The sequence below is a fragment of the Epargyreus clarus genome, unplaced genomic scaffold (genome assembly GCF_041222505.1).
Source record: "Epargyreus clarus isolate Ecla_fem2 unplaced genomic scaffold, WU_Ecla_fem_2.2 ptg000014l, whole genome shotgun sequence".
Lineage (NCBI taxonomy): Eukaryota > Metazoa > Arthropoda > Insecta > Lepidoptera > Hesperiidae > Epargyreus > Epargyreus clarus.
Window position 1 is genome coordinate 17,092,870 of NW_027332222.1, and position 16,522 is coordinate 17,109,391.

General features: G+C 36.6%; 1 protein-coding gene and 1 long non-coding RNA gene across 3 annotated transcripts in view; both read left to right on the forward strand.

Moving 5' to 3' along the window:
• The window catches only part of LOC140747060 (uncharacterized), a 90,039-nt gene that overhangs the window by 29,186 nt on the left and 44,331 nt on the right, over positions 1-16,522 (forward strand). For both annotated transcript variants that reach the window (XM_073079293.1, XM_073079294.1), the window contains exon 2: positions 5,944-6,417. In XM_073079293.1, the coding sequence (XP_072935394.1) occupies positions 6,266-6,417 (152 nt within the window). In that variant the 5' untranslated portion in view covers positions 5,944-6,265. The remainder of the gene's footprint in view (positions 1-5,943; positions 6,418-16,522) is intronic.
• On the forward strand, positions 2,481-4,875 carry LOC140747059 (uncharacterized). Its single transcript, XR_012102843.1, has 3 exons — positions 2,481-3,349; positions 3,506-3,648; positions 3,976-4,875. It is a non-coding gene; the product is annotated as an uncharacterized LOC140747059 (long non-coding RNA).

Here is a 16,522-nt window from a genome sequence, read left to right on the forward strand (position 1 = left end):
CATCCCCTTCCGGCAGTTGGAGAGAAAATTGCAGATTTAAAGCCTTATTACCCCCACTGTTCTTTGCCGCTACTATGTACACCGCCAAATGGTTTTTAACATTTGAAACTACTTTTACTGCTTTATCTATAAATTTAATTTAACATACAATTTAAAAGAAATTTCCTAAATACTGGCGGCGTAGACTTAGTTAATTAATAGTTTCTATAATAAAATTATTGCCTGCTTAGATTAAATTATTGATTTTATTACATGCCCGGAAGACTAAAACCTTCACAATAAATATTCCGTAACTATTAATTAATAGCTATTACTCACGAGTCACGTATTAAATTACGCATATCATATATATTTTACCCTCACGTCTCACGGGAAAAACCCAGTGCGTGTGGAATATAATACTCGGTTCTCTATCCCTTGTATCTTCGTTTATACGACTTAATTCCACATCGAGGGGCTCGCAGGGTAGTTGGGTACGACGAGGCCGTAAAACGTGGAAAGCGGCGATGGCGTGTAATTTGGCGTGCGAATGCGACCATCTATTTGCATGTTATCTGCCGCTGCCGGCGCCACCCGGCACCGCGCCGATAACGACCCCAGCCAGCACCGACAAACGTTACGCCCAACTTTCATATTTGTGTAGGTTAAAAGTCTCTATTTGACTGTTTTGAATTTGATATTGGATGATTTCATTTGTTTGTTAGTGTTGTCAGTACAAAACAATATTTTGTTTGGTAATTCCGTTTCGTCTGATAATAGCGTCATCGTTACATTTAAGCATGTCATACCTATACCTATAAAATATATTGTTTAAGTGAGATCCAAATATTATTCATATTCGATCTAGACTAAAGCTAAGAGATCGTAAATTAGTCTCTGGTATACGCATTGGATCATGATACGCTTCGCCATTTGCATTCCTGGCGAGGAAGCGCCACGGCCTCCCTGAACAATTTCCGTAAAAGTTCCAAGGTGATGCCGAATCAGCCTCGCGTTTGGCAGGCGGCCAGCTGCGAAGTATGGGTAAACATTATCCGGAATGGGCACTCGTTCGCTGTTTTATGTCAGACACAGTTAATACAAAGAGATGCCTACGCTTAGCAGCGCCCGCCGTGCCATTACTTGCCTCATCGTCTGTTTAGTTCTAGTCTTTAGTACTCTGGATTCCTGGATGAAAACTGATTGAAGCGATTTAACATTTACTTTTTTAGCCAGTGTTATGATGTGATGTAAGCATAGATTTGCAGGTCTTTACAAAAAATCGACGTAAACGGCTATATGACGAGTAATTGTAGTAAGTCAATGCTGCTTGCGCAACCGCAGATTGGGAGCACGCGAAGGTCGATCTCGATCGTGTAATACAGCAATCAGCGCGATTACTGCAGATTTAGCTCTCCAAACAACGCTCACCACTTAATTGCATCCTTTCGAACGCCCTGTTTATATTTATTAGCTTGCCAATCATAGACCAGTCGCTAGAATGTCGAAACGAAACGGACAATTCTGAAAACAACATATAATGTTGTAAATAGATATTGCATTTCCAATATCGGTACTTGTCCGATCTAATCTGCCATCTTGCAGCTTTGATTTCGTCATCTAAGATTTCTTTTAACTTCTCAACAATTCCCGTTTATGTGTGTGTATAGTGTATTATGTACATACAGAAAGTCTATTATTTTCTGTTCCCATAGGCCTTGAACATTATCGAGGAGTTGCGACATAGCATATTGTAACAGTATCATGTGATAGGTTATTACTGAGAGCTTAAGAAACGAACGCATTATGTTGTTAAAATTCGCATTATCTTTTGTAATCCACTATTATCCCTGTTAAACGTTATCGTAAATGTGTATGATAAAGAGTGTAATCCAATTCTTCCGCAATTTTATTATTATTTATGTGTGGGGCGTATTTTTCTCCTTATCGATATATCAAACGTTTTGATATCCTTAATTTAAATAATTAATTTCTAAAAATAATTCTGCTTTCATTTATATTCATACTTTGGCTATCCTATGATAAATGTTGTCCTGTGATGGTCTACCATTGTAGGACTTCGTGTATGTATGTAAGTTATAGGTTACCCATATTTTACTATCCCTTGCCGTTGTTGCTCTTTTATGTCCCTTAATTGATGCTTCAGTATGTCTGTATACACGACTATTAGGGCCGTATTAATAGATGGATCTCAATATCAATCTTAAGTTCGTATCAACTGAGTCACTCTTAAGTTGCGATCAGCGACTTGAGAGCGTCGCTAATTAATAAATGAGTATCAAGTGCGTATCATTTGATACCGGTCTCAAGAGAAGCATCTCATTCGAAACAGTAGAACAGATTAAAAATATTTTTTAAAATGACAGCTATGAATGAATGAGAGTTGAACATTACAATCACGTCATGCAGCGTTTCGTTTCCACTCCTTTGCTAATGCAATAAAATGTTTGTTGTAGTGAAATATCACATTAAATATATTTATAAAAATAACAAATCATTTTTAAATCGTATACTAAATAAAAAGTAAAAGATTTCACGTGCAATATTTTTCGGAAAAAATATTACGATTTCGATTTCAGATACTGTTACTGTGAACAAAACGCGTCGCGTCATTAGTTTGTTTACTTTTGTTCCATTGTTATTTGTTATGAGTTGGTTGTGAAGTGCGAATTATTTAGCTGTATTTACATTAGTTGGACTGTTTTATTATGGAAATGAATAAGAAACACATATTCAGTGAAGTGGAAAAAACGTTTTCATATAATAGTGTAGTGGAGTGTAAAAAAATTGACGGACCTTATTTGCAACAAAAGAACTCTGCGTGGTATAAAATTGCTAGTAAATATAATGCCAGCTCCCACATACCCCGTCAAGTAAGTACTTATCTATTTTTCATGTGTACCAATAACCTTAAACCAAATAATAATAATTCTTTATTTCATGAAGCATTAGTACAATTACAATCTTCTCAGAGTAGTCTTTATTATAATCGTTTATTTTAATTCAGTATCGTCAGCTGCCTAAATTGGGTAAAAAAACCTGTAGTATAGGTTAACTTCCCTACAGAGCTACTATAATCTTATTAATTTAGAATTAACATAAACTTATAGATACAAATGACTTGTATTTGATAAAAGTGGCATGATTTTATATTTATGATAATGTTGTAGGATACGAGTAAATAACTTATGCGGTTGTGGATGACCTAAAGCAACAACAATGTGAAAAACATTGTCAAATGGAGGCGGCCCATCTACCAGTGATGCAGAAATGAATACAGATGTATCGTAGCTGACTCCAGGGCTACTTGTTAGTGCTGATGATGTAATTGATTCCAACACTGTATCAGGTATGTATTTTAAATGTTTTAAAAGTTACTCTACATATCTAACTATTTGAAGTACTACATCTACATATCTAAATATAGTTAGCTATGCGTTAGTTAAGGTTATACAATAATTAGTAATATTTCAGACTGCATTACTAATATTCTTTTTTATTTTAGAAATGACTGTTACGCCCCACCTGATGATACACAAAAAAGGAGAAAGTTATAATCAAGCCTAGCACTCCACCCTGTTCACCATCTTTGCATCCGCCTGCTGCCTCAATGTTAGAAAAAAAAAGAAAAGCTTTTGATTTTATTAGGTTATATAGCTGTTATTTACTTATAACATTATTATTATTATATTCAATAAAAATAGAGAAAATACAATAGGTATATATTTTAAAACCTATATTTGGATATATATTATTATATTTGGATCTATATTATTTAGAGTTACATTTTGAGTAATAATAAATCTCCTATTTAATATAAAAGATTATATTATAAGGAATTTCATTTTCTTTTTTTTTTAGAACTATATTTGGGATTATGAATTAAAGCTACATTTGGAATAATAGAATTTAATAAGTTTCCTATTTTATATAATTAGGTTATATTATAAAGCATTTCTGGTTTTTCTTTTTCAGGTAAAGCTGAGTAATTTAAAATTTAAATCTACTTTGAAAAGGAATTAATATTTTATAATTGTAAAACTAGAAATAGTTTTGTATAATATATTGTTTATAAAATTATATTTGTAGTATTTTAGACACATACCAGCCTTACCTTACACATTTGGTTACACTTTGTATGTAAATAGCAGTAAATATCACTTCACTTATAAGTGCAAAGTAGCATGCAATTGAATAATAAGAGGTACAAAAAATACATTACAGAAATTCAAACTCAGTATAAATATATTAATTACAATTGCAATCTTAATTAAATCAATCAATCCTGGAAATAATAAAAAATAAAATAATTTCATTACAATTAATTAATAAAAATTACATTCAATTAAAAAAATATAACATAAAAATTTAAATCATAATAGTTAAATTATGAAGATGAACCAAGATATAAATTTATATAAAAATTAGTGATACTGTGAAAGAGAAGTGTAAATAGAATCTATACCTTTTTTGAAATTTTTTTATAGGCATTTAAAAAGGATTTTGAGCGTCCCTAAAAGAAATTTTCCGTAACCGAGAACTAAAGTGATCATCAATATTATCGTAATAATTCATGATAATCGTAATAATCGATTTCGTCAAAAATATTTTCAAAATCCATTTCGCGGCTGTACGTAAACGTCGTCTCAAGTCAAGGTCCGACTACACTCAGCTAATACCATCTCAGAACGCATCTCAAGAGGCTACTTGAGAGTGAGTTTGATTTATTAATTAGCGAATGCGATGACAGATCTCAAGTGAGAGCGCGTTTAATGTTTGACACTTAAGTTTTGTTTATTAATACGATAACGAACTTAAGATCGCACTTGAGTTAGATCTCAAACTTGAGATCGGTTTATTAATACGGCCCTTAGTGTTTTAATTAAACCTGGATTTAATTACTTTGTCCATAAAACCACTCTGACGTACACAAACCTACTTATCTATATCGGTTGCCTGTCTGCATTTTATGTTTAATGTAGATGTACACTATAAAATTCGCGTACAGATAGCCTATCAGTTAATATCAAGAGGCGGCTTAGCAATATTGCCTGCCATCTCCATAAAAATTCTGAAATGGAAAGCGAGTCGTAAAAACCACGATTGCACTTAGTCGGCTTCATAAAGCTGGTTAATCCCCCGATTGCGTTCGGTCACATGTTGGTGGGAGTTTCAATTTCAGGAATTCATTCCAAAAAATATGGGATTTCTACGTTACATTTGCGGAGATACTTCTTTGATAAATGCGTAACTAACACTGTTTATGTATAACAAATTTGTTCATTAGACAAATAATCATTATTTGAACTAGGTATACTTTCCGGGTGCTACATTGGACGATACCACAGACCTGTATTTGTTTTGTACCCGACGATACTCACATACAGTTTAGAACATATTATCCGACCTAAGGATAGACTAATCGCAATCGCCCATTGTAAACTACTAAAGGTCTCATTTCGTGCGATTTATCCAATTTGCAGCTCATAATAAAGTGGGTATTAAAATTGTAAATGACATAGTGGTAGTGGCCGTGCACGTGACGTGGGCTCCGTCGGTCCCGCCGGATTAGCCGGCTGATGAATTTCCGTAACAAGATTTGCTGCGCTGTTGGCTTAAGCGTGAACGGATTTGCTACGGGAACCTATTTGTATGTAACCAAGTGCAGTTTAGCGGAACAGTTTATAAGTTTTATGCTAAGAACTGTGGATTTACTTTCAACGCGGTTTTTATAACAAATGAAAAAGTATTCAATCCAATTAAACACTAATTTGCTGTTTAAAAATATTATGAAATATATTAACGTTGGGTATATGTTGTTGCATAGTTAATAATTAGGTTAATTGTAAAAAAATGAAATTTGATAAAAATGTAAGACTATTTTGAAATAATCTCAGCTTCTCGAGTTATCTTAATGGTTCTAACAATCAATTTTGTTTTCAGGCTAACGACATCAGCCGATATGAGAGTGATCCGCGTCCCCTCGCCGGACCGCAGACCCGACGCCGTTGATGCCAAACTAATCGCTCCACCGCTTTACTTATCTACGTAGATAGGAGTTTGAATGTTTCGTGCTTCCGTTAACCCGAATCGGTTCATTTACACGTGCGTTGTAGCGACACACATGTGAAGTGAAGTGGCAGTGAAGTGCGAGTGTTGTAGTGTCGAGTGAACCGCCGCGAACCGGCTCGCACCGGTTTGGACGGGCGCGCGGGTGCGCTAGTGCGGGCGGCTCGGGCGGCTCGGGCCCGATGTTGGCGGCGTCATGGAGTTCATGACGACGACGAAGAAGAAGCGATACAAGTTCGAGGTGCAGGTGGTGCTCGAGGAGCTGACGGAGGTGCCGTTCGTCTCCGCGGTGCTATTCGCCAAGGTGCGGCTGCGCGACGGCGGCAACTTCCAGGACCACTCCAGCAGGTATGTGCATGCTCTAATATAATTTTGACCGTAATTGGTTACCCTTTATAATAACTGACGCAATGGAATTTTATGTTTTCTATTTTTGTTTATAGTTTTGATGTAGGTATCTATATCATAGCGTCATAGGGATAAGCTTCTTATTTAATTATTTTCCGTAGCGTGTTGTCGCTGTATTAATAGAAGATACTTTTCATAACGATGAAAGCAACTTTGATTGCACAACTAATGGTAACAAATTATAATATTCCTAAAAATATTTGTTATACACACAATACACACTTTATTATAAACATTTGCAATTTTCTCGTGCTGTTTCAATAGCCCCATCGTGACGTTTTAAATGCTCATTATGACCAACTTTAAGTAGCGTTTAAAATTATCGCATTAGTTCTTATATTATTATAATAGCCACTTCAAACGTATTATTTTCTGTGACGTTTTCGAGTTTTGTAACTATTTTGTTATTTTATTGCGTTCAGAATTCTACGTTAGCTAGCTGTTTGCGACTGTGAATTTAAACTTTTTGTTCTCCGCTCATGCGGAAGCTGAACAAAGCTGAACGGAGACGGCTTTAATGTCACGTTCGTGCTTCCTGCTGGAATACTACGTTTTAGTCTTGAAGTTTGTATCAGTTCGTATTTAAATATGTTATGTAGTTTTTCACGGTATCATACTTGACATATTGTTTCCTTAACGCCAGCGTCAGTCAACCTGTCATGTTTTATGAGGATTATAAATACTTTGTCATGATGCACTTTAAATCCTAATAAATATTTGGTCACACTTTAAAATTGTCATTTTTTGTTTCGTAGCTTTTTCATAAGTTTTTGCATAGAAATTTTGGTATAAGCTTTGCAAAGAAATCTTTGTTATATTAACAAGAGATATTGTTTCGTTTTTTATCAATTTTGCTGGAAAACGACAAACAAAACATAATAGGATGAAATAGGTAGCGATCTTTGGCATCCGGTAGTCGAAAATAAACGTGCCTGACTAAATAAAATGTTGTAAGAGACGCAAAAACAATATTTCTTCTCATTGTCTTAATCGCTTGCCGTCACGGTGGCTCGAACACGAGGTCGCAAACTTCAAGTTTAATTCACCAATTTCAACCAAATTTAGTTCAAGTTAAACTTATTTGTTATTGTCAAGGTAGTTTTAATAAAACTGAGAATTTACACCAAATATCCGGTTCATATACACGATGCAGGTTCAACTCCATAAAACTTATAAATGAGTATTGAGTTTCTTGTGTCGCTCACATAATTATGTTGTGATAGCTTAATATACAACTGTATCCAAAGATGGAATTCCTTTGAATGTTCAAATTAATACGGCATGAAGTGTACCGGAAGTCTGAAAAGACAGTTTAATCCGAATTTATATTTGATAGGGGTCGTGGAGATGAAAATTTTGTCACGCAAAGGAAGCGCTGTCGCGTCCAGCTGACGATCAAAGTGCACGACTGCAGGGGTGGGCGTCAGACCGAGGAAATTTATCCCCATTTATCGTGAAATGCACGGAAAGAGGAAATTTGCTGTCATAAGTTGGATTTCTCAACGGATCCTTCTATTTATTCATTGCAGTATTTTATAGGCAAATCAATTTGTTTAACATTCGATTTTATAGAAAAGATTGCATTATTGCCGATGTATAAGCTTTTTTTCATGTCCCATAGCTGACCCCGTACGTCTCCAAGCAACTGGGGAAGGCCTGAGGCATACTATACTTCTCTACAGTTTGGTGGAGAAACTATTGAATACATTGGGTCAACATTAACTGATCTCCTACCACCACGGAAATTACTGAGCATTCAGAAAACATAAGTCTGACAAGTTAGTGTAGTTACTATGTAAATAAAACAAGTGAGTCAAGTCTGTCATGCGGCAGTGGTGTCACTTGCGTAACTCTTTCCCGTTCCGCGGCCGCGCCTCCGCTGGAAAATGTGCTCGTGTGAACTTTCGTCAAAGCGACTCCGTTAATTGGGTCGGCTTGACGGGACCGGCTTCCGAAAAAGCAGTAGGAGTGGCACCGGCGTTCAATCTTGTCGAACGATCAGTTTGATATGTCATTGACGACGTATGGGGAAGAACTTTTAGATTGACTTGCCAAGTTAACGACACTTAATTCTTTTAAAGTTTGGAGCAATGTCTTTTTATTTCAATCTCATTTTATTTTAAACTAGCTAGTTCGGTCTTGAGATTCTGGAGAATAAGTAACAAATACTTGAATATAAAAGTTTTTCTACTTTGTTAGTTCACGCCTTTGTGCTATTTTCTGCACAAGATAACACGAAGTCGAGTTCCATGTGGTGAAATGAAAGAATATATTTCACTAGGCATTTTAGAACTTTATTATCAAAGCGCAGCCTTTGTTCGCTGAGTTCTTTTCAAAGCGCAGATAACGAGCACGATGAGTAATTAACTGGCAGTAGACGGGCGCAGAGATTAGATCTCGCGCAGTCGTTTACATCTTCAATCATGTTACGGTTACGCCCTCCTGTCAGGTTCGATTCGGTGCCTGAGATCATGTCGATTCCATCGATATAATATTCAAATCAAAAATTTGCTTGAAATTATGTCATAGTTCTACGGTTTTATGGTTCACATTAGACCATTTAAGTTTGCAAAATTAAGCAATGCCGTGTGCGGTCACGTGGGTCCGGCGGTAAATTTTGTGCACGCTTTCATGCTTAGACGACAAGTCGAACTGTCGGCTTTTGAAGCATTCGGTCAATCTTGTCTAGCGCTTTGAAAGTATATACTTCGGGTTATTTACTAATGCGTATTTTTCTATGAACTCTACATTGAAGCCACAGCTCCCACATTCTGCTCTTGATCTACCTCAGATAAATTCGCGTTTTCCTATTAGATATTAAAACGATTCCTATGTTTGACTGTTATTATGGTTAAAAATGAAATGCGTTCGCATATTCTACAGATAGCTGTAACTTTATGAAGTAAAATAACTGTCGAATGTCAGCTGATTCTATATGTGGTTGTGCCATGCAATTCGCTCATCAATCTCAATGGAGCACGTCGAAGTATCCGAGGCGACCCTCGGCAGCATGGGCCGCGTCCAGATGGGATGTGGGTAGTTAGCGGGAGGGGCGCGCTGGAATGCGGAGGCGTCCGGTCGCACTCTGCGTTACGCAAGCCGTGGCGACTGCCTCAACAATCAACTGGAATGTCCGAACTGTTGACGCTCCTGTTTCTGACCTTGCCTGAAGACCACTAAAAATCCAGGATCTCAAATATTGCAATAGTTTCAGGCGAGCCTTTAAAAGTAACTATTACCAAGCTGCATTAAATAGGTTAGACAATAGACTAGAGATGTAAAATTAAGCGATGATGTTCAGGTGCTCCACCCAAGACGCAAAGGTTACAATTAGAATATATTTCCATTTATCACCGTTTCCATATACATTTGTTGCTGTGCAGCTTGTGACCTTCTTAAAACGTGACCACGTGTGCACGACTTGCCCTTGACCCCTCTGGGGTCAAGTCCTCCCATTTGGCAGGCAATGGATTAGGCATTTCTGTGCAAAACACCTCTTGTCTTTGTTATTGTACAGTAATTACTATCCTATCCGCGCTAACCCATCTAAATTAATTCCATACAAATAAATATTCGTCCGTTTATGTAACACATGTCTTTATCTTTTTACTATGTAAAATAATCATGTTAAATGCCTATTTAAAAAAGAAACAACTATAGTAGGATAGATATTAATTCGAACAGAAAGTTAAAGGCCTCTTGTGTGATTGACGATGATCATTGAAATACACTAGGAGGCTTTTGTTAAAGATACAAGTCGTCTAATTTAGGACAAAATGTTTCAACAGGAATAGGTATCATATAAATCGACAGCTTTTGAAATGAAAAACAAACAGTAACCATTCGTTCAAATATCTCTGAAGCTAGAACGTTCACTGTTACCTAAAACGGGAATATTTCCCTCTAAAATAAAATTCGAACATAACATCCTGGTGTTATTTTAGGTCAGCAACGAACGCAAACGCACGCTCGTGTGTTGCACCGCGCACGCCGCGTCACTTTACGAGCGTGTAGTTGCCGCTGTCACAGTTTAACTGTCGTTTCAAAATTGCCCCGGTTTTATAACTTACCCTCTATGCATTTCGTGTAGAATTTTTCGAATTGTTCTCTTTTAAATCCCGACCAGCCAAATCTTTAGTCCAACTAAGTTTTTCAAGGGTTTACTTACAAAGTTTCTTTCTACCGTTCGATTTGCGATTTTACCTTTTAATCTCTCGAGATTGGTTTGACATGCAAATTTGTGGAAATGTGTATCAGAATGTATTCATCCATTGAAGAGAGAAATAGAACACAGCCGATTTAGGTTACAATGTTGATGGTCAAGTGGTTATTTCAGACTTACTTTGACCTCGTTATTTTTCGAAACAGAATAAGTATTCTCAACTGTATCTAGTGGTATGCAATAAAAATTATATAACGACTGCTAATTAAAATTCGTATTATAAATGTTCAGTGCCGCGAACAAAGTTGAGTGTGTCTATTTCTGGTTGGCTATTTGTATCGCATCCCTTTGTTGTTTACAATTCGAATGTTCCCAGCCGTTATTCTTGCTTTTTTGTTTTGGAATTTATCGCTTCCTTGTTTTGGGTATGCCCGTTATTAGTACTTGATCTATTAAACTTTTTCCTAACAAAGATCGAAACTTTACTACCTCAAGAATGCAATTGTCAAATGTCAATCTTTGGTAAGCGAAACATTAGATATATTGATTATACTGCGATTTTGGCTCTCGTTTCATATCAGATTTGTATATTTCATCCAAATATTTCATTTGATGCACTGCTGAAAGTTATCAAGTGATTGTCGAAGTTAGACTCATTCGCTGAACATTGTTGGCACGCGGCTGGGCTTTCGTTCGGAAACAGTCGCCAAGTGCACTTGACAATAACAACTAAGTTTAACTTTGACCTCGATGCCATGAACCATCTATAATTTTGATCAAACTGTAGGTGTGGATAGATGCGGATTCGTCGAGTAAGTTGGCCAGCGCCGCGCCCGCACTGCAGCATACCGGGAGCCTCTATGGCGTCCTGCCAAACACCATAGACACCTTGAAATTTGTCTATGGGATTTTTAAAAGAATATTTTGTTGTTTACGTATTGTGGCTAAGAATTTATCCACATCGCGTAAACAACAAAATTGAAATTAGGTCTGATGAAAAGTGCTGATGCAGCCTATAAACTCATTATAAAAAAACAATTTTAAAATAAAAAACATCCTTTCCCATGTGATTTTCCGCCATGTACTTCGAGAAACGCATGTGATGGACAATTGAATATTTAATAAACAGATATACTTATACAGATAAGATTTTGATGTTTAATGTTTATTAACGGATTCTTAGAAATGCGCAATTACGATTTGAAAAATTGCCGCAAAGCGCAGTACGAAGATCTCGGTTCTCATTCTTCAGTCACAGGCAAGACCTGGGATTCGAAGATTGATGATTCACTCCTATTGTAGTCTCCGCAGTATAATTGTCAGGTTCACTGATCTCTTACGTTGTAGCAGTTGTAAGCTACGAAGCCAGTTTACAATTAGTACGTACAGCCAATTACCGTCCGGAGGCAACGGTTGGTAATTAGTGGCAAGAATCGCTCTCAACAAGAGCAGTTTAATCTAAGCATAGTTCATAGCAGATAAACAACTGGGTGCAACTTGAGAAATTGTTCAGATAAACGGGAAATTTCACAACAGAAGCACGATTCTGTACGAACAGAGGCAAAAAAACGAATACACTCATAATAGAAGACATGGGATTTCATCGGCTAATAGCTTCGGCAGTATGTATCAGGCAGTAAACGTTTACAAGTTCATATTTTTTATGAAAAGCATTGTTGAAGTCTAGGAGAGTATTTGGTTAATTTATATTTGTGTAATGAGTATCAAATAAAGTTAGATTGATTCACATTATGTTACTTATCAATGCAAAGACTAGCTTCGATCATAAACGCGTCATCTTCATAGTCTATTCCTTATAAACGTTTTATCACAGATTAAATAATAGTTTCCCCGTATGCCTGCTCACGACATGACGGATGATCAGGAAGCGGGAGCAAAGTGAGATTGCAAGATTAATGACCCGCTTCTATTGTTCTCATCTCCGCTACGAGTTACAGATGATCACATGAACGTAATAGATTTGTGTGTGTAAGATTATTTACAATACGATCCTTTGACCTCTACGGTATGTCAACTTGAATGGATTTTAGTAAGGTTGCACGTTGCTTCTTTGTCGTTGTTGGTGCGGATTGCGGAGGGTAAATTTTTCGTGTGTGTATATATATGTATGTCTCATTCTTTGGCATGTCCTCTCGCCCTAAAGGCTTGACAGATTTTAAATATGAGGTGTCGTTGGATTCGTTTAAATTGTGGGGGTAACATAGGCTATAATTTTAAGCAGAAGTATTTTCGTTGTTACAACAACTAAGATTTTTTATGTGAAATATTTAGTCTTATGAACCTATGTTAAAGTATGTATGATAAGTCATTACAGAATTAGAAAACTAAATTGTGTGTAGTGATCGTATTGCATTTCCCACGTAATACTTAGTCTCACCTTTCCCCGGGAAATTGCTAACATCGAGTTTTAACTACTGTGTGTTTACAGCAATCACACATGAATATTCATCAAGGTCACGTCACTAAAAACTACAGTTAATAGGTATATTATTTAAATATATAAATAAACTTTAAAATATACATAAACATTACAATCACAACAAACGTCGATCACTTGATTAAGAGATCTGATGAGATGAAACAGCTTGGTACAATATTCTCCAGAAGTTTTTGGGAGTGGTCCAGAGGTCCATGTCCAACATTGTTACCTACAGTATTTTTTTTTAATTCTAGTTATCACGTAGCCCTCAATAAATGTTATTTACTTTCTAGCTTCAGAGATACAGTATTTATTTCTCGTAAAAAGTGTGAGGAGTTCAATTGTAGCGTAGGTAAGTGATTTATATAGTGACGAGATGTCGAGATCATTATTTGTTTAGCGCTCGGTGCGACATCACAAAGGGTGGCACCTCTTGTCGTCAAGGTGTGAGTGACATATTTATCCCGCGTGTAATACAACGCTTGTTACCGTCACTAAATAAAGTGACGGGAAATAAATTGTGAAAAGACCTTTCAAGACTCTTTCGGAAAAGGATAAATAATGATAATAAAGCTATAGATAGACTTTGTTATATTTTATTGATGGATGTTAATTATTAATGTTTTTTAATCTGTGGCAATTTGATTACGTTTTTTAAGGCAGTCAGTGGGATTTTAAAATAAAAATCGACTTTGGAAACCGCTGTGACAGTTATTGGGCGACACATTGATACTAGGTACTTCGGGTTTAAGTAAATTATAGTGATATTATTTAAGCATAAATGACCAGACAGTGTGGTGCCTAAGTGTGACTTAGTCTTAGAGCAAGTCATATCTATGGACTACAGGGATCAATTAACATGGAGTGCTTTAAATGTCATTGTAAACATACTGAAGTTCTGTTCTTACTTCGAGGTACAAGAAACATCTCCCCGTGAACACTAGAAGCTTTGAGTGGTAACCCGACACCGATCACGTGAGCCGGCGCGGTCACATGCGGCGGAATGTAACGTTTGATTCCCACCTTTGACCCGCTCCGTTTTCTTTGTAACCGTCTCCCAGCTCTCTACGTGCCAACAAACGCATTTCTTTTCGCTCCCTTTCAATCCCGAACAAAGGCCACGTTTTTAGCGCGCGGCGATTCTAAAAGGACGAGGAAATGCGAAATTCTTGTTTTGTTCCCGTTTTATCGCAATAATTTCAAGGTATAGGGAAACCTCAGTTTTCTCTTTAATACGATGTCTAATAATCACTTTAAACTGAATTTTACCGAAGGTTTCTGTTTTGGTGTGTTTCTGTGCATATTTATAAGTAGGTATCAAGTATCAGATCCTCAATTAGCATATAAAGTCATTCTCAAGCGCCCTTTTCAGTCGCCGATAAGCAGAATTATCGTAACTCTATTATTGTCCCAGACCCACAATTTCAATCAATCTTTTAACTTAGCTAGTTCCATCTTTAAGTAAAAGTGCTTCTTTTTCTAAAATCAATACCAATATCCATGAAACGAAGAAGCCACTATCGACAAGTTTCTAGTGATCCCCACCTACGACCCGCTGCTCCATTTTCTTTATAAAACCCGTCGCCTTACTTTTTACTTAACAAACGTTTTTCTTGTGTTCCCCTTTAGTCTCGCCGAACAAAGACCCCGTTTCAGCGCGGTGTCTGCTGAAACAAGGACGAAGTAATGGGGAATGTCCATTAAGTTGGCTTTTCTTTATAACCAAGACTCATGTCAAACCCCTGTGCCATGAGGGTTGTTATTTTATAAATATAATGGAATCAAGTTTATTTCTTATTATCTAAATCAGAATTGAGTGTAAAGTGTACTTGCTTAAAAAAAATTGTGTTCACCTCCGTCTCTGTCCCTTTTTTCTTTTTCTTTTTATTTGGTTACTTTGTTACCTTTAGTATAGTTGTTGCCTTTAGTTTTTCTGCACATCCCTAAGGTTGAATGGTGAAAATGATATTTAGCATTAACTCCGCCTTTTGTACTTATTTTTTTTAAATATGGTCAATAAATAATAAATAAAAAAACGTTTTGCGCATGTCATTGATATAACATAAAAATCGCTAAAACACGGTCGAAAAAGCTACTAGCTGTCACGTTATCAGTCATGTAGAAGTACAGCAAAAAAAGAAGGCAGTGAAGCCGGCGTCAGCGCCTAGTATGTCATAACTGAAGCCGGCACGCAATTAGCGCATTAATTACCAATTAACATGATTAAGTAAGACGCGGACGCGTTCTCTCGTGAAAAGTGAAATTTTTCTTTCTCATTGTCCGCTCGTTGCCCGCTCCATTATTGTAACGATACTAGTGTTTGCACTGGAGATTCTCTTTACATCGATTTTTGATGTATTTTCGTGGTGTTAGCACCCTTTTTGGTTCGACTACAGAGCTATAAGCCGCTACAGACATTTCCTAATAACAGCAGCAGCAGCGCTGCTGCGTTCCGCTTTGAAACGAAACGTATCCAAGGCATTCTAACTTTGTCTCCGAGTATAGCAACGCATCTGTGGCGGACCTCAGGTTGGATTATTGCTAATCTTATTAGAGGTTAATTACAGATGCAGTAGCCTCCTACTATCTGGTGGACTGCATGCTAGATTGTGGCTGAATACTAATTTTCCGGTCGCTAGTCCTTCCACGTATGAATATGAAGTATGTTTGTTAATTAACCTTGTCACCTGCCGTGTCCACCTGCAATTTCGTCAGCGTTCTATAAGTTTTTTTCTACCTTTATCTATTCGGCACCTGTGTAAAAATCTGTAATTCACTGTAAATACAGGAATAGAAAGTACAAATACAGATGTTTTTGTCCACATGTTTGTTAACATAAGATGATGAACAATCCGACAGACGAACTTACACCAACCATACATACATATTACCAGTAAGTAACATTGTTCGAAGTCTATGCGTACGAGTAATTCACCAATAATTTCGTGACCCTTGCACGCAACACGTGAATACGTTATTATGTTTTATACACGCTTCTAATTAGACACGAATTGCCTATTTGAAGTAATTGTATAGGCGGGCAGTTTGCTTCGTAAATAGAATTTATGCTAATTCGGCCCGGCCCGCGTTATTATGTCTAATTGTACTTGGAACATTCCAATTATCCACTCCATAGATCTCACATTGTTTTGATTGTATTGTACTTGTTGCATAAATTTGGGGGTTTTCCGCTGGACTAAAAATACAAATATTTTCCCGAACCTAATATCAACTTATTACGAATTAAATGAAACAATATCCAGTTGAAATATTGGGGCATAAATGTTTCATTACTTATCAGAAGAATTAATTGCAAATAACCCACAGTGTAAAATCCTTGTTAATGGTGAATGGATTGCTTGCTTCGTAACTAAATCCTCGCTGTAAATCCATACAAACGCCCCCATTCTAATGATATCTTTCGCGAAATCCGAGAACTGACC